Below are 19,250 nucleotides of genomic sequence, written 5' to 3' on the forward strand. Positions count from 1 at the left end.
TGAGACCCCAGATCTCAGAGCAGAGCAACCCCCTGGAGAGGCAGAGTCCTGAACTGGCTCCGGAACCCTATCGCCACCAGGCACTAAGATGTCGGGGGTCACAGCCTCCCTCTGAGTTGTTTTGGCCCTGATAGAGCAGCTGAGGTTCTCAGGGAAGCGCTGGCTTAGAGAGAGAGGGGGGCCTCAGAAATGGTCTTTATCCCTTAGTCAAGCACCAGATATCACGGAAGGTAGATTTTTGTGAACACATTTGTCAAAATAAACCCACCCATTATTATCAATAGTATAAAAAATGTCTTATGGTTATTGTTTTAAGGCCTCCCGGGCACACGTTTTCCAGGGGATCACCCCCCACCGAGACATCTTTCCTGATTCTCTAACAATCCAACCCGGTGCTTTGCTTCACTGCTCTGTCCTCCACACTTGCAGGACTTGTGCCTGGACCTCACTGCACAGCATCACCTTGCTCGTGCTTCCGCAAGGTCAGCTCCGCGCAAGTGCCTTTCAAGGGCCTGGGGACCACCTACCCCCTAGAGTGCCACCGAAAGAGCAAGACAAAAAACAGCCCCTCTTCTTCACCACTGCCTCAAGCCCTAAGAACTCAACTAAATTTGTGAAGCTCTCTGTTTTCTCTCCTGCTCCTAGCCTGAAGCACATGGTCGTAGGGATTTTTAAAAAAGGTGCTGTGGGAAAATGCAAAGACACACGGGCCTTTCTGGCCGTATTTGCATACAAATTGCTTGTGAGTTCAAAATTCAGAGAATTTTTTCTCCCTCTGCTTGCTAAGAGGGAACAAGAGCTCCCTGGAGATATTTCCCTAGGAATGAGAACTTCCAAATTTCCTGAAGAAAGAAAGGGGAGAGTAGAAGGACAAGAAAAGGGACTAGGGTGGAAGAAGGATGCTCAGAATCACTGGTGGCCCTCCCGGCCCTGACCTGCCTCGGGCCTCAGGCATGGTGCCCTCTCCCCTGCGGCAGGGCACCAGTATTTCCACATCTTCTCTCAAACAGAATAGACAGGAAAGAAGAGAAAGAGGAGGACCTGAAGGGAGATTTTAATTTGCTGCCAATTAAGGGCAGAGTGACCCTAATTTATAGCAGCAGAACTCAGAGTTATCACAGATTTTCCATCTTGGGAAAACAGCTCCGCTCTCAGCTGCTCCCTGCTCCCCTGCAAATAGAGCCCACAGCACGTTTAATTGAGTCCAGATTGGCTTTTTACGGGGGTGAGATTCCTCTTTTGGAAAAGATAGCCTTGAGATTTTCAGTTGTTCAAAGATGCGTTTTCAAATTTTCAGAGAGTAACAGCAAAGCCAACTGGAATGATCCCAGTCTCTAGGAAGGAAGGACAAAGCTGAGTAAAAGTAAGGAGAGTTGTTCAGTTGGCTACCAGGCATTGTGCTGCCTGTGATCCAAACTCAAGCCTTATTCTAAGGTGCATTCAACCCAGTGAAATAGGAGATGCCACAAAATAATAATTGCACAAATGTATGTGTGTGCATGCTAAGTCGCTTCAGTTGTGTCCAACTTTGTGCGACCCTATGGACTGCAACCTGCCAGGCTCCTCTGTCCCTGGGACTCTCCAGGCCAGAATACTGAAGTGGGTTGTCATGCCCTCCTCCAGGGGATCTCCCCCACCCAGGGATCAAACCCGTGTCTCTTACATCTAACCTGCACTGGCAGGCGAGTCCTTTACTACTAGCACCACCTGGGAAGTCTGCACAAATAAATATTTAATTACAAACCATAATCGCGAGTATTTTTAAATACAGGGTGCTATGAAAGAGAGTAGGTGGGAACCCAACCTAGTCTGGCCAGTCAGGGAAGTGACATTTAAGTCAAACCAAAGGACTGGGAGCCGATAGGCTGGGGAAGGATGTCCCCATGGGAGGAAACAGCCATGGAAACGTCACTGTGTACAAAGGTGAGACCTGAGATGGCGCAGCACCCAGACTGGGAAGGCCTGCCTGAAAGTCCCATCAGAGCCTCCCTGATCACAGTTTTGGTGATGCCTCCACTCTTCCCCTTCCCCACTTCATTGCTTTAGATCAGTCTTTAGGTCTTACTTTCCTATTGTGCCAAGAACTCTGAATTTCCTTCTGAATACCATATGTCTCTTCCTCTGGCCCCCTTTGCCATGGACACACTTTCACTTTGACCTTGTGCATTTTCAGAAATGCTCAGAGGTTATCAGTATGCCATGGGTGGTGCCCAACCCCAGCAGAGGAAAGTGTGTGGGGACCGCTGGCTTGGACCACTCAAGACACAGCATACTGGAGAAAAACAAATTAATATCGGCTCTCCATCTCAGATGCCACCTCCTTTAGAAACCTCTGCCAATAATTCCAAACAATTCATACCTCTCTCCTCCTTGATCTACAAACCTTACATGTGCATGTTCCTCAAGGCACTTAATTACATTGAATTTTGCATTCATGCAACACATATTTGGTGATTTTCTATCAAGAATATGCTCAACTAGTTGGTTGTTAACTAAGACTGACTCCTTGATCACAGAGAAGTAGGTAGAATGGAAAGCGGCTCTTGTTATATGACAATGGAGAAGTTCTTTAACGTCTCTGAGACTCAGTTTTCTCTTGGGAATAAAAAGACTGACCTCCTTTTATGAATATACATGTATGGAAAACACTATCAGAAGCTATCTCTGAGAAATAGGAGTATGGGGAATTTTGTCTTCACATTGCATTTCTGATTTTGTTTTTAGTGGACATAATTTCTCATGAGGAAAAAAGCATTCAAACCACTTTTCTTTTAGGTTAAGAAAACAATACCACTTCATTTTGTTGTGAGAATTAGTGAGGTATGATATGTGCATGGTTAGGACACATTAACCTCCCTCAGAGCAGTGTCTATGGGCTATGAACAGAAACTGGGGAGAGATGGAGGAAAGACTGGATCCTTGCCACACCTCTCAGTAGTACCTACTCCAGAGATCAAAGTCATTCTCTCCTACACACCAGCTTCTTTCTAGAGCAGAGACATGGCCAAGGGCATCTCTCAGCTTCCCTGCCCTAAAGTGGCTGCCCCTATATCCCAGAATGGCCTATAATTAGCCCATCATAGTGAGACTGGGGGCAGGGTTATGACTGGCAGTCTCCCCATAACAAGGCTGGACAGTGGACAAAGTTTCTTTTCCCAGTAGATAAAGGGGGCAGAAGGAGGAAGCTTAATTCAGGGCAACACTTTTGTAAAGACACAACAATAGGATTCCATTACAAAATACAAAATGCCTTGCCAGCTGTGTCACCCCATAGTAGATGCTCAATAAATGACGGTGACTATAATTATACCATTAACATGGAGGCTTGGGCTAAATGGAAATAAATGAGTATGACTTAGGAGACCTGTGTGGAAACGCTGGCTGAATGTGAGAGCACCCGGGAAAGACAGACAGAAAAGTGAATTCCTGAATGTGGGAGCACTGGGGGTTGAAGAACAAGATTTCACGGCGGGGTGGGGGAGGGGGAGAGATGGAGAAAGGGAAGAACTTGAGCCGGATGCGGGGAGGGGTAGTGTTAACTACACAGATTCTAGAGGCTGCATGACAGAGAAACCACTCTACACAAAGATCAGGACAGTGAGGTTTGATTCAATGAGTTAGTCTCAAACCATGTGGGGATATCAATCTTGCCTAACAAAAACAGTAAACTTCCTACTGAAGAGGATCCTGTCATATATTTCTCCTGTATCCGCTTTAGTTGCTAAACAAATATTTATCCAAATGGAATTGCCTGTGACTTCCTGGGAGTTTATACAGGACGTGTCACTTGGCGGGTAAGGAGCTGTGGCTCCCAGGTCCCTTCTGTCCTTCTCTCCTCCACATCAACACTTAGCAGACAGACCACTGGCCTGTTGATTTGATCCTGTGAGTCTGGGGGAATCTACTTTCACTAACATCCCAGACTGGTTAAGAAACTTTCTAAACTTGAGTCCTGAGGCTGAGAGCTGGGAGGGTTATTGATAAAACATTTTGACCATTTCATCCCTATACGTATATATGTGTGTGTATACACACACACACACATATATAGTTTTAATCCCAACACAAAGATGAAATCTGACAAGTACTCCTTAAAGAAAAAATCAAGTTGCAGCCAGTGTAAGGGAGCAATGCCTTACTTTCATCTTGGGAAGGGAAACCAAGCAGTGTTGGAAGTGCTGGATTCTCTCCACCCCTTGACTGACTACTTGCAGGGCAGTCGGATATGGTGCCTTGCTGCCAGCTGGGGAGAACAAACTGGGCGCGCTCAGCTCAACTCAGCTCCTCCCTTGCTCAGAAGCGGGAAGAGATGCTGTTTATCAGTGGCCCTTGGGAAGCCCCCATTGCAGGTTCTGGCACTCTGAAGACTATCTGGCCACAGACAAAGCACTCCATTCCTTGGCTCAGGGACACCGGATGTGAGTGCGCAGAGCATGCTGTGAGCAGCGTAGAGGAAGAGAGGGTAACTCACCGGTAGATTGAGAACATCATCAAAAATTGTTGCTGTTTATTGTCAGTCAGCCTACTGCTAATCTCAAACAGGCAATATTTAGCGACTAAAAGTTCCTATATAACACCCAGCAATTCTCTGAAGGGAGGCGATAAAGAGCCACCATGGAACTAAGCACCACTTTCTTAAGGCACAGGTCTCAGAGGAGTCCGTATGAGACGAGCTAACTTCCATCACACTGAACATTAAGGTGGAAAAAGAAAAACAACCAATCCTCTGCAGGGAGTATGAAAATTCTGTACAAACTATGACTACATTGGTGTGAAATTCAAGAGGTGAGGATATAATAATCTCTCTTGTGGAGAAAAAGTAAAATGGTTGTCTTGATGGATGCCTAATCCCATCAGGAAATGATGTCAGTTTCCCTGGAAGAACAGATAGGAGCCTTTCCAGGAACTTTAGGATTTCAGGCAACAGGATCTGTTCTTACCTTAGGATGTTCAACCTTCACAAGGCTTAAGAAAGTCCCTGTCCTTGAGAAATATTAATATAGCTATAACCTAAAAGTTCTAGGTGCTAGGAAGGTCTGCCCCAGAGATGGTTATATTATAAAAGAAAGGTTCTGACGTTTAGAAATTTTGCTCTATCACATCCTGGGGAAATCTCAAAGGAGGCAGTGCACTCTCATTCTCTCCATTTAATTCATGGGAGTAACTACAAACACACACTAAACACCACCCAGGCACTGCACATGCACTTCCGGTGGTCCTCCCCACCCTTTGCAGGTGGGCACCCTTATGCTTCCCATATTATAGGTGAGCAAGTTGAGTCTCGGGGAGGTCAAGTCATTTGCTGACCTGGCAGAAAAGGGTTGAGCCTAGTTCCACAAGACCTTCTGATGCCAAATCCCTTCTGTTACTGGCTCCACTACACACGGCAATCGCCAACCACTTAGGAAACTCCTTCTTTTTAAGTAACTTCTCTCAGTCTATTTGCAAGTGAACTTTCTTAAATTACAGGGATCTTAGCTCAAGGCTCCACCTACAAATGACTCACAATTGTTTCCAAAATGAATAGCTGATTTTCGGAGAATCAGGCAAATTCATTTACTGATGAAACTGCAGTAACAATAGACCAACATCAGTCTCATAGGGTCACAAATTCCAATCTCTTAATTTTTGGTCACACCATGCAGCTCTCTAGTTCCCCCACCAGGGATCAAACTCCAGCCCTTGGTAGTAAAAGCTCAGAATCCTAACCACTAGGACTGCCAAGAAATTCCCCCAGTTACTAAGGGCATAAACCACTAAAAGCCCAAAGTTAAAAAGCCTGGGTTTCAGACAGGCTCCATCAGCTGTAGTGACCTCAGCGCCAACCTCATAGGCCTAATTTTAAAAGGGAGAGAGAAAGATAGAAAGCTAAAGAAAGAAATCTTGTTTTATTAGATTATTTGAAAATTTAATGGTAATATATAGGAAATAGTTTTGTAAGCTGCAAAGCCCTACACACATGGAAGATTCAATTATGATTATTTTGATGTAGCTATTTGGCTGGATCTTACAGAGAATCTGAATCATCAGAGTTTTTTTTTTTTAAATGAGGTGGAAAATGGCATAATGATCAAGTACCAAGCCCCAGACTCAGGATAACTATTTTCAAATCCTGGCTCTCCCACTTAACTTGCTATTTGATCTTGATCAAATTACTTACCTTCTCTGTACCTCAGTTTTCTCATCTGGAAAATGGAGCTGATAATTACTGCCTATCTCACAGAATTGCCCTGAAGACAATACAAGTTAAAATACTTAAAGAACTTAAAATAGCTCTTGGTACACAGGATGTTTGATGTGTATTACCCTACTAGTATGATGTTTATCACACAGACAAGGGGTAGACTAGGGTTTAAAAGACTTCATTACAATACAAAACTGCTGCAGCAGAGGCACTAAGATACAGGATACTTTTGACAAGCGACCCAGCAACGTACTGGATTTTTAACTCTCTGGGATGCCCTTTTATAGAGAAAAATAAGTCATCAGGCTCCCAGTAAAACCCTGCTTCTTCCTCCCTTCCCCTGCTGGCTTCCTACACAAACAAACATAAAGGCACCACTCAAAGCCATCTTTCCTCTTCCTTACTCTTCCATCCCTGAAGATCAGCTTCATCCCAGGGTGAAGGCCCAATTGAAGAAGGCTGGACAGCCTGGGCAAGTCCCTGGAGACCAGGGCAGCGGCAGAACGTCCAGCGTTTCTCCTCCACTCTCCATCTCAATCCTTCCATCCTTCCTGGCTCATATCACACCCCATTTCCTCCCAAAAGACTTCTCGGCACTCTGCATCTGTAATTGCCAATTCTGTATTTGCTGGCTGCATAATTATTACACAAGTGCCTATTTTATTGCTCCTAAAAGATAACCTCCCCAAGGGCTAGTCATAGTTCGTCTAGAATCCCCACAGTGCTGAGTATGGTGCTCCAGACAGACATCGTATGTATACCATAAATAATTGGGGAAGGGGTTGAATTCACTGGAAGGAGCCCAGACTCCCTGCTAAGGGGTCAGATGCAAACCAGGTCAGAGCCTTTACTCCTCTTCCCAAGCTCATGGGAGACGCTGCCATCAGATCACAGCATTCCCTCCCAGAGACCCTGGAAGAAACCACAACATCCTTTTCAACACTGCACCACAGGCCACCAATACAAATTGACTGGAAAGATTAACCCTTTTTGCCTTCTCTGCTTCCTAGGCATTTCCTTAACCGAGACAGCACTGGGACCTCACCACTATTACCATAACCACCATACTCTATTGTACAAAGCTATTGACCTGTCTGCCTCCAGTAGACCAGGCTTTCAAACTTTTAATCACGAGAGCTCAATAATAACCCAAATTAGCATGTACCAAACTGAAGCTAAAATTTCTCCAAACAATATTCATCTGATTAATGTAACGCACTCTGATATATCCCTATTATAGTCCTATCTAAAATACTGATTCAGACTCACAAATTTCATCTCATGGTGCACTACGGTTTACAACTCTATTCATATGATAGATACACTGTGCTTAGCCACTCAGTCGTGTCTGACTCTTTGTGAGCCTGTGGATTGTAGCCTGCCAGGATCCTCTGTTCACGGGGATTCTCCAGGCAGGAATACTGCAGTGGGTAGCTATTTCCTCCTCCAGGTGATCTTCTCAACCCAGGGATGGAACCCAGGTCTACCACATTGCAAGCAGATTCTTTACCATCTGAGCCACCAGGGGAGCCCGATATGATAGATACATATAAAATATTAGTTCTATAAATAATGTTCCTTAAGATAACACTGTGCTGTGCTGTGCTTAGTTGCTCAGTTGTGTCTGACTCTTAGTGACCCCATGGACTGTAGCCCGCCAGGTACTTCTGTCCATGGGGATTTTCCAGGAAAGAATTCTAGAGTGGGTTGCCATGCCCTCCTCCAGGGGATCTTGCCAGCCCAGGTATTGAACCCAGGTCTCCTGCATTGCCGGTGGATTCATTACCAGTTGAGCTACCAGGGAAGCACAACTGTAACTAATAATCCCTAACATCTTAGCCTTCATTCAACAGAAGTTCATTTCTTGCTCACCTAAACAGGTGCGGACTAATGGGTAGCTTGCACTGGGCAGTCATTAAGGGTGGATTCCAAGCCATTTGCATCTTGTGGTATCTTCAACATATGACTCCTGGAGTTCCCACGTTCAAGATCATAGCAATCCTGCCTGGGAAGCTTTTTGTGTGTCAGGTGTACAAGTGACACTCATTGCCTTCAATCTCTTTCCATTGGCTAATATTTAGTCACATGGCCTTACAATTGCAAGGGACCTGAGAAAGTAGTCTAGCCATGTGCCCGGGAAGAGATGAAACAGATCTGATGACTAGCTAGAAGTCTCTGCCAAAGACCTGCCGTCTGAAAAATTCTCCAAGGGAAGGACCTAGCCTTACTCCCATTTATATCTCTAGTGACTAGCAAAATATTTGGCTCAGAGTAAGTGCATAGAAAATGTATGGTCAGAGAATGAATGGAGAACACAGTAGGTCCTGGCCAGAGCTCCAGAACTGTTATGGTTCATGATTAGGCTTCACAATTCTCTCCAAACTCACACCTGTGCAAATCCTCTCCCCTGCCCAAAGCAGACTTGAATCTGAATATCTGGATTAAGGCAGGTGGGGAAGATACCAGAGAAACTGTCTTGGTGTTTTCCCATCTATTTGTGGGCTACACAGCGACTTACTCTTCCTACAACCACATGCCTGCTGAAAAGGAGCACAGCAGAACAACTATAAGCACACAGGCTTTTGAGGCAGATAAATCCTGACCAGGCCTGTCTCTGGTTACAGAACTGCAGCTGAGCATTCAGGATTCTGAGCACCGTCTATGAATTATCTCATTGCATCCTCACAATAAGCCCCTGAAGGACATGGGTTTCTCCCTCTGACCCTCCAGTTCCCTGAGTGAGAATTAACATCCTCTACCCCTATGTCCCCAGAGCACTTTTTCCACAATTCTTTCCTATAGTAAGTCCCTCACAACAAATGAGTTTCATTCTGAAAGCACATTCATAAGTCCAACTTGTTCCTAAATCCAATAAAGCTAGCCTAGGTACCCAACTAACACAATCGGCTGTAGAGTACTGTACTGTAACTGTCTTATAGTACTTTTCACACAAATAGCACATAAAAAACAAACACAAAAAATAAAACACTTATAATCTTGCAGGACAGTACCTTGAAAAAAACAGGAGTACAGTACAACAGCTGGCATATAGGGGCACATTCTTTGAAAGTTTGCAACTTGAAGGTTCATATGTAGGGGAGTTACTATAATGCATGAATGGGGGAGCTAGTTGACATGCGGAAGCCCGTATCTATTCATCCTGCCTCTCCAATTACACTTCAAGGATGGGTCAAAATACCTAGCATCAAATGCCAAACCCAACTTAAGAGTTGTGTGAGGCTAGCTAAGACACTTACCACAATATTTGAGCCTTGACTTCCTTATCTGAGAAATGGGATCAGAAGTCCAGCATCAAAGGGATGCTGGAACATATAAACCCAATACCAATAAAGAACTATGCCTAGCACATAGTAGGTTCTTTAAAAAGTAAGACTGTCCCTCCTCCTTCTCTCCTTGACAGCAAGGATAAAGTTTTATTCCTGAGCACTAACACTGTATTTTGCACATAATAAATATATAACAAATGTTAGTTGAAATGCACTGAATGACCAGCCCTTTACTGTTGAAAAATACAAATAAAACACACAAACCCGGTGTGAATCTTTAGAAATCCTTTTATCTCCCCTCCCCCCTCCCACACATTTCTTTACTCTTTTCTCTTTGGGAAACGTGAACTTCTTTTTCTTGTACTTAGAAATTTTAAATGGCTAACAGAGCACCTCAGGATTCTTTCCTCTGGCCATTATCCTTCTCTTTCAAGTTGTGCTCAGCAAGATTATTTGGATATTGGAGCTAAAAACGGTCAGATTACAAGTAGAGGGCCCTGAAATGTAACATTCCCCATTGCAGGATTCTGGAATTACACCAAGCACCAGGGAGGGCTTGCTCTTCCCCAAAGAGCTCACTGTTCTGAAAAAAGTCTTTGTTTTAAGGCTTTGCGAAGCTGCCCTGCGGCATCTCCTCCGGGATCCCCAGCACTAGTGGGGACTGCTCACATCTAGAGTATCTACATGCTCCCTGTAAAACTGAACATTCAAGAGTTCTACCATCTTGTAAAAACTGCTGCTGAGTCTTGGTTTATCTCACAGCATAATGATCATTGTTTTGGAACCACTTGTTCTGAGTTCTCCAGCAAGCCCCTGCTAATGATAACAGCTAACACAGGTTTACTAGGCTTTGTATCAATTATCTCCTTTAATGCTCACAAAAAGCCTACAAAGTGGATATTACTCTTATCCCCATTTTGCAGAGAAAGAAACCAAGACTTAGAAGGTCAAAGAACTTTGCCCAAGTTCATAGAGCCAGCAAGCAGCAAAGCCCCAATTCAAACCCTAGTCTCTCAGGTTCCAACCCCATTCCGTTCCTGCTACTCCATACCACCTCTTTAAATGGCTATAAAAGAAGGTCCTTTCTGTATAGAAATACTTGAAAAAATAAACAGTTTGGACTGGTTGATCTTTAGGTCCCTTCCCCCTCTTAAAAAAGAAATCTATGGTTCTATGGAGAGAAGGGAAAAAAAAGGAAATGTAAGGAGGCCAAACATTATGAGGCTTGGCTTATCAGTATTTAATAACAGCTTTTGGATCAAAACTCTACAGAACCTTATTTATGGTCAGACAGTTACTGTTAAGCAGAACCTTTTTATACAACCTTTTCATCTGAGGATATTGTAGCCTTCTACTGCCTTTCTATTAGTGAGAGATGGGGTGTGAAATTTGCTGGCCCTGCCAACATTATCCCATTAAATTATCTGCCCTCTTTCAATGTAATTCACTCAGGGGCACCAGTTTGAGCCTCAGGCCCTGTGGCTGTCCGTGCCTGGGCGTTCTGAGGGGGAGGTGTGAGGGAAAAGGCTCAGGTGGTAGCAGCACCCCACGACATAACATCAATCCACGTTTCACTGCTTTACCAAAATAAAGTGGATGCCACGATTATACCATTCCTAAACAAACTGAAAACCCCAACCAAGCTTACTGCAACAAAGAGAGAGCCTTTTTACTGCTGTTTATTTTTATTTTGTATTCGTTAGCTTTTTAGATATTCCTGGCATGCAAGTCAGGCTCCGTGTAACAAGCAGCTGCATTTAGTTAAGGATTTCGAAGAGTTCCCCCCCACCCCATTATCCTCCCCCCACCGCCCACTTAAACTCCAGAGAAATTTCTCAGACTCAAAGAAGGCTATTCCTTTCTCTTCGTCTGTCTACAGAACAGTCTCTCCCGACACACCTCGGGGATTAGGTAAGGCCAGGCTGAGGCTCTTGTGTCAAGAAAGAGACCTCAGAGACTTGAGTGTTTCCCAGCTGGGGCTGGATTTGCAAGGGTCTAATTCACATCGGGAACTTGGAGCAGGCAAGCCAGCTCTCCCACCAGAGAACATTCTAATAAATCACCCCTGTTCAGCCTACACCCCAAGTTGTACACCACGATGCAAATACAGGCACTTCATCAAAATATATCTCATCGCTGGTTGGAAGGAATTGCCAGACACACTCCTCAAACCGCATCCAAGTTGCAGTTCATTACAACGATATAATTCCTCTTGATCAGAGGTGCAGACCATCCGAGGCCCTTCCGGTCTATCTCTGAATTACAGCAGGTCTGGCTTGGGGAACTCCAGCACAGGAAGGAAAACTGAAATTGGCTGTCTCCAATCATTTCTTATGGGCTTCTCTGATGGCTCAGCGGATAAAGAATCTGCCTGCAATGCGGGAGACACAGGAGACATGGGTTTGATTCCTGGGTGAGGAAGATTTCCTGGAGGAACAAATGTCAACCCCCTCCAGTATTCTTGCCTGGAAAATACCACGGGCAGAGGAGCCTGGTGGGCTACAGCACATGGGGTTGTAAAGAGTCGGGCACAAGTACAATCATTTCTTATAACTCCTAGATACGGCTAAAAAAAATGTTCCTTTGCTACTCTCAGAATACCTTGGGGAATAGCCCCTTTGGCAACTACATAACATAAAAGGAGTGTAAATTTTAAGACTTAAAGCAGGAAAGACTGTCCAGGGCAGCAGTTAGATAAGAGCATGAACTCTTACGGTCTGTAAGGCCAGCAAGGCCATTTCCTAGCCATGTGACCTTAACAAAGCAATTTAACCTCTCTATGCCTAAATCAAAATGAGCTGATTACACCACCTTCCTCATGGGGCTGTTGTGAGGATTCAGTGAATTAATACTTGCAAAGTGCTTAGAATGGTGACTGGCCTATTGTAAGGATTATGCAAGTGTTTGTTAAATAAATTGTATAAACAGAGGCATCTCGGAATGCTTGGGTTCAGGGAAATACATTCCTAGTTGAGGTCAAAGGATTTGGCACCATTCATCAGCTTCTCTCAGGCCCAATAACAGCCGGCCTGGTGGGAGAGAAAGCAGAAAGTGAGACAAGATAGAGGCCCCATGGATTGTGCAGATGTGGGCTAAGGCCCAGGAGCCCCGGCAATCCCTGGCAACCTACCCAGGAAGGCAACTCATTGCCCCAGGCATCAAACACTCCAAATCAACGCTCCTATCTTTGGGGGATTATAGTTTTCTTTAAAAGTCAGATTATAGCTAGAAACATACAACCATAAAAATTCACGTTAACTTTTGTGTATTATTTCTGGGGGTTTGCATAGCCTTAATTTCAAGGCTTAATTTTAGGTCTTAATTTTAAGACCCTCTAGTCTGGGTGCCCTTCTCCAGTACTTGCCATACATGGTTTCACTTAGATCTCATATGCTCAGGTAGGGCTCAGAAAAACTGATCACCATACCCAGTAAGTATAAGAGAAAAGATTCAAACCCATTCTGGTTCTGTTAACTCCAACACCTGTGCTCATAACTATTAACTGTTAAGTTCTACCACACTCTCTTCACATTAGAAGACGAGAAAAGAGAAGGAAAAATCCTTGAAAATATACCATGTTGAGTTTTTACTAGGAAAAGCAAATTATACCACTTTAAAATTATACAACTTTATATATGCCCAAGGAGATTATTCTCCATTCAACAAAAATCTATGGCCCACCCTTACTATATATGTATATATGTCATTTATATAGATATACATATATGTATGTGTGTGTGTGTGTGTGTATATATACACAGGTGGCTATTCCAGGTGGCTCAGTGGTAAAGAATCTGCCTGCCAATGCAGGAGACGCAGGAGACATGGGTTCAATCCCTGGGTCGGAAAGATGCCATGGAGAAGGGAATGGCTACCCACTCTAGTATTCACGCCTAGAAAAACCCCTGGACAGCGGAGCCTGGCAGGCTACAGTCCATGGGGTTGCAATGAGTTGGACACGACTGAGTGACTGAGCACACACATATATATACATATAGTCTACAAAGCCCTCCATTCTCCATAGGATGCTGGGTAAAATTTTCAGAAATATTTTAAATAGGGTATGTGGTCACCACCAAACCACAGCCAATTTGGACACTAATGGATGCAAGTGACACACCATTTAGAAACTTTCAAGTATAATTTGAGGCCTATGCTCGCCATGTAGGAGACAGAGAGGAAAATACAGACCAAAGTTTAGTCTGTAAAAGGACTCCTAACCAAATATCAGGAAGATAACCCCAGGTATCAGAATAGCAGTACAGCCATAAGGAAACTGAATCGATATTAGAAATTAAATATTCCCAACACACTGCCAGAGGCAGTGGGACCACACTGTTTGTCAACTGGGCCTCAATGTGGCTCCCCAGGGAGATCTTCAGGTGTCTCCAATAATGATGGGGCTGAATAGCTTGGTCCCCGGTGTTTTCACTAGAAAGCTAACAGTCTTATTGCCCTCCAAAGACTCTGATTCTAGAAGCAGACAGAACAGGCACCTATTAAAACAGCTTTGGAAAGTTTACAAAATGACAGCAAACAGTAGCAGGCCACCACCCTCTGACTCCAAGCAGCCAAACCACAGAATCTATAAGACTCTGAGAGGCTAGAGTGGGTTCTAAATGCCCTGAACTCTGGGTACAATTATCAAGGCTTCAGTTTCTTAGAGAGTTTTAGCTCTGGATTGGTAAGAGGTCAATAGGGAGAAAACAATGAACAGACAGAAAAAAATAAATGTAAAGGTTTGCTACTTCTGGCTAACAAAAGAGAGAAGTGGTGGGAGAAACGCTGAGCATTTTTTAAAATAAATAAATGAAACATATCTCCCTTTAGGCTGATTTCCTGAGCCTCTGGCTGAGTTACCTTGAGAATCTTGGATCAGACAAGAATAAATCTGAGTTCCAGTAGATCTGTCCCCAGAGAAAAGATCAAGCATTCTCAGAAATGGAAAGGGATTTATTAGACAATAAATAAGACAGTAATAACGGATTTTAGCTCATTATTGAAGAGTTCAGGATAGGCAATACTCTTTTTAAAAAAAAGATAAACTTTAATGGGAGAAAAAGAAACAATCTTAATTCATACAAATGGAGGTTCCACAGAAATGGGACCTAAGAAGTGGCCAAAGAAGTGGCAACTTTTATACTTTTTAAACAAACAATAAATTTGTGAGAAATTTTAAGTTTTTTAAGCTTGTAGACAGTTAAGATAGAATTTGGGTGACTGCTTACAATTTTGTTACAATGATTACAGTATCTACATTACAATTGTCTACAATGATTACAAAATGATTTTCTGGACATTTACTTAAAGGCAGATTAAGAAGGAAAGGTACACTGGACCCCCATGTCCTCTCCTTGGTTCTTCCCCTTCCCCATGATCTAAAAGCATCAATTGCCGAAAGGTTATACAGAAGGAAAGGAGTAGACAGAGGATATAACTGAAATTGTCAAGGCCCCAAACTAGAAGCCTTGCCTTCGCTAGAATCACCCTGGTTATCTCCACCTCAATTCGCCCTGCAACCTGACATCACGACTGTTTACAATGTTGTAGGCAGTATGGCCCATTTTTTACTTTTCACCCAGGTGTGTGGCATGGAACCAGATGTTTGGCATCAAGGAAGCAAGCATCCATGTGACCAAGCTGTTTACATTTCATTAGGATTTTTCATCAGGGAGGTGCACTCCCTGCTGATGTACATCTTAATTACAATTAAGAGCTGTATTTACCCCGGAGGAGTCTCCAGATTAGCACAACCACACTATAGGATCAGTTTCAGAATCATCCTCGGAAAATGTGGTTCCCACTTCCCCAAAGTCATCTCTAAGAAATCAAAATTCACACAAAACTTCCTTCCAGAGTGTGTTTTTCTACTACGAAAAAATATTAGCTAGATTTTAGTCCAAACTAATTCTGCAGTCATAGTCCATGTAGGGAACAGATCTCTTCCCCTCAACTGCTAAATCGCCCAGAGCCTTTTTTCTCCCTAAAAGCACAGCGTTAACTTAAAAATGAAAGATGCATGATAAAAGAGCATAGGTTGGGGCTGGGAGGGAGGGAGGGAGGGAAGAATTCAGGGGCTCCAGTACTCCCTCAAGGGATGCATGTTAAAAGTGAGGCCCAAAACCCTGGAGACTTTAATCAACTTTCCCCCTCCAACCTCCAAAGAATGAATCGGTTGTCTCCACAGGCGCAGCCCGGCTCTTCCCTCTCATTGTGTCCCGGCTCAGACTCAGCAAGGATCCCAGCTTCCCGCAGCGAACTAAGACGCCGGAGCTTTCGGTGAAGTCTTTCTCTAACTGTTGCGATTGTCTTTGGAGATTACCAAAATCAAGTATGCATTAGCTGGCTTTTCCCCTCTTGTTCGTAACACACACACACACACACACACACACACACACACACACGTGCACTTAGGAGCGGCAGGCCGCCTCTGACAGCACATTTTGCACAAAGTGGCGGCGCCGGCAGCGCACACGTTGTGGCCTCCATCGTGACCCTCCAGAAGCCCGGCGAGTCGGGCACCGTGGAGATGCGAGGCCGCCCGAGCCCCAGGAGGACAGCGCTTTTGTTTGGGTCGGCCTGCGGACGACACAGACTCTCGCAGGCATCCCTGAAAATACAAACTCCCTTCTGGACCACGCTCTCCAGGACCGCTGCGATTTGGGAGCAGGATGGACTTGAACAAAGTTGAAGCTCATTTAGGGGTCCAACGAGAGATGGGGAGACGAAAAGCATCCCATTGCCCCACGAACCCCAACCCCTCCACGCTTCCTGTCAGCGCTGACAACTGAGGCTGGGCGCCGGAAAAAAGTCCCGGGCGCACCCCCGGCCCGCATCGAGGTTCGCGGGTGAATCCTCGCCTGTCTCCCCGGCGCCTGAGGTCGCGCTGGAGAGTCACCCGACGGGACGCCGGCCGCCCCCCCGAGGCGCGCGCGGAGCTTTCCGTCTACCCAGTGCCGGACAAACCGGCTGGAGGTTGGGCGGGGCCGGAGGGGCCCGCAAACTGGCCGATGCGCCTCTTACCTTGGGCCGTGGCCCCGCGCGCCGCCAGCAGCAGCGCGGCCAACAGCGCCAGGAGCGGCGGGCGCGCCCCGCGGCGGCGCGGCCGGTGCATTCCTCCTCTCGCGGCGGCGGCGGCGGCGGCTCCCAGGCCGCGCGCAGAACATCCACAGGTTCTGCCCGGGGTCCCAGCCACCTCGTCCCGGTCGCTCTCCCCGGAGGATGCCAGAGGCGTCTGCGAAGTTCTTTGTCCGTCTAACCTGCTCCTTCGCCTTCGCCCGGCCGCTCAGGACCCCGTAAGCGCGGTCCCTCCCCAGCCCTCTGGCTGCAGCCTCGCCGCGGCTGGACAGTCAGTTCAGTCGCGGGTTGTCGGGGTCGCCCTCGCGAAGGGCGAGTCTCGCCCGCGCGGACTCTGAGAACAGCGCGCCCTGCGCCCGGGGGCTGCCGTCCCGGGGCTCCTTCCGTGGCGGCCGCGGCGGCTCCTCCCGCTCTGCGCGCTGGCTCTCTTGCACTCAGCCTCCCTCAACTTGTCACTTTCCACCAACTCTCCAGCCCAGCGCCTGGGCCCCGACCAATGGCAGAGGCGGACCCAGGCCGGCGACCCAGCGCCCTCTGCTGCCGCCTTTCAACACCCGCACCCTGAGGACGTCCCGAGGTTGCTGTTCCCGCGCCTCCAGCAAGCTCACCTCCCCTCCCCCACGACACCTCAAACCTGCAGCCCGAATTGAGCAGCGGGGGGGACCTCGGGGCCACTTGACAAAGGGAAATCGAGGCTCAGGGAGGTTTATCTGGCTCGCAAACCTGTAGCTAAATGACTTAGTTAGGAGTCCCAGATAGTAGCGATCTCAGCTTTTCCTCTCTTAGCTGTGTAACCCTGGGTAATAGAACATTTAGTGATACCATGCAATTTCCCTTTTGAGTTTCTCTTTGACCAATAAAGTGATTTATGGTTTCTCATTTTTGTTTTCAATTTCTAGTTTCACTGCATTGAAATCAAAGTCATCAGTACCGTTTCCTTTTGGAGACTTATTAAAGATTTCTGTAGTCAGTTTCTGTCAGTGTCCCCTTGGTCTCTTCAAAGAAGGTGTTTTTCTGTCTTCAGAATTGGAGATAGGTGATGATCTCAGTTTGACCTGGTGTTTATTATGTTACTTAGGCCTTCTGTGGAGAAGGCAATGACACCCCACTCCAGTTCTCTTGCCTGGAAAATCCCATGGATGGAGGAGCCTGGTAGGCTGCAGTCCATGGGGTCGCTGAGGGTCAGACACGACTGAGCGACTTCACTTTCACTTTTCACTTTCATGCGTTGGAGAAGGAAATGGCAACCCACTCCAGTATTCTTGCCTGGAGAATCCCAGGGACTGGGGAGCCTGGTGGGCTGCCGTCTATGGGGTCGCACAGAGTCAGACACGACTGAAGTGACTTAGCAGTAGCAGCAGGCCTTCTGTGCCTTCGCTTTTTTTTTAAGCTGCTTGGCCAAAGGGATCATTAAAGTCTCCTACTAACAGTATGTTTTTGTCCATTTCTCCTAATTAAACACTATGAATTTTGTGATGCATAAATGCTTATGACCTTGTGGAGAGGGCCTTTGATCATGTAGAGTGTTGAGCACCTGCTATGTTCCAGGCCCTGCTTTAGGCTATGAGTATGCAAGAGCAAAAAAGGGACACCTGCCAGTGTTGGCCTAGAGGAACACGGAGAAACCCACAGTATAAATAATCACGTACTGAATATGTCTTTGCCTTGTGCTTTGTGTGCATTTGTTCCTGCATCTTCCATTGGCACTTAACAGTCATCACAAGTTTTTATGTCTCTTTGCACTTTTACATAGATTATCATCATAATACAGTTTTAGAGATTGAAATGCAAAAAAAAAGAGTAAGTGACTTCCCCAGAGTCACACAGATAATGGATGGCCCTCAGTCTCTTGGGACTTCCCTGGTGGTCCAGTGGCTAAGATTCCACATTCCCAGTGCAGGGGGCCTGGGTTTGATCCTTGGTCAGAGAATTATTAATAGATCCCACAATCAACAATGAAGATCCTGCATGACATAAGGAACATCGAAGGTCCCATGTTACAACTAAGACTAGGTACAGCCAAATAAATAAGAGTATTAAAAAAAAAAAAAGACTCAGTCTCTTTACCATGATGGGCCTAAAAGCTCTTGGCCAGAGCCTGGCATATAATAAGCACTTGATGATGGTCAGTAGGCATAATTGGTGCAGCATTAGCCTCTAAGAACCTAGATTTAGGATTTTATAATGAGCAGTCACCTCCTTGAAGGCAAGGACTTCGTAGCCCAAATTATGTCCCAGCAGATCTAGACTGTAGGCTTGAGGCCCTCTGCCTTCAGGCAGGTGAATGACTAACCCATGTGGGACAAACAGTCACTTATTCTTCTCAGGACTTCAGAGCAAGAGTGTCTCCAGCTGCCCTGGTAGCCTCCGCCCTTTCTATCACTCTGACCTGAGGTCAAGGAATGATGGACAGAGAGACCTCTTGGGTCAACCAGTTTATCACCCAGATAGGTCTGTCCCTAAGTTTCTCTGCCTGAGACCCATTCAACCCTATCTCAATTATCTCCTGTCACTTGCCTGAGGAACTTACTGCACAAGGTTCTCTTGTTAGAAAACTGTCTTTGATGGTTGGCCTCAATACACCATGGCCCAGAAATCAGAGGAATCTCAGGACACTGAGAATCCTGGCTTGCTATACAGTCTTCCATCGTCTACAGAACACACTCAGTTGTCAGACAAAGAGCCTTTCCTGTCCACACACC

General features: G+C 45.8%; 1 protein-coding gene and 1 long non-coding RNA gene across 2 annotated transcripts in view; both read right to left on the minus strand.

Annotated features, from left to right (window-relative positions):
• The window catches only part of LOC139182220 (uncharacterized), a 163,978-nt gene extending 147,503 nt beyond the window's left edge, over positions 1 to 16,475 (minus strand). Inside the window, exon 1 of the long non-coding RNA XR_011565849.1 lies at positions 1 to 16,475. This exon is cut by the window's left edge and continues 18,622 nt beyond it. This is a non-coding gene — a long non-coding RNA (uncharacterized lncRNA).
• The window catches only part of ROR1 (receptor tyrosine kinase like orphan receptor 1), a 469,844-nt gene extending 452,835 nt beyond the window's left edge, over positions 1 to 17,009 (minus strand). Inside the window, exon 1 of the mRNA XM_019957322.2 lies at positions 16,495 to 17,009. Coding sequence (XP_019812881.2) covers positions 16,495 to 16,585 — 91 coding nt within the window. The 5' untranslated portion in view covers positions 16,586 to 17,009. The remainder of the gene's footprint in view (positions 1 to 16,494) is intronic.
• Between the last annotated feature and the right edge of the window lie 2,241 nt (positions 17,010 to 19,250).

This window comes from Bos indicus, chromosome 3 (assembly GCF_029378745.1).
Source record: "Bos indicus isolate NIAB-ARS_2022 breed Sahiwal x Tharparkar chromosome 3, NIAB-ARS_B.indTharparkar_mat_pri_1.0, whole genome shotgun sequence".
NCBI classification, from domain to species: Eukaryota; Metazoa; Chordata; class Mammalia; order Artiodactyla; family Bovidae; genus Bos; species Bos indicus.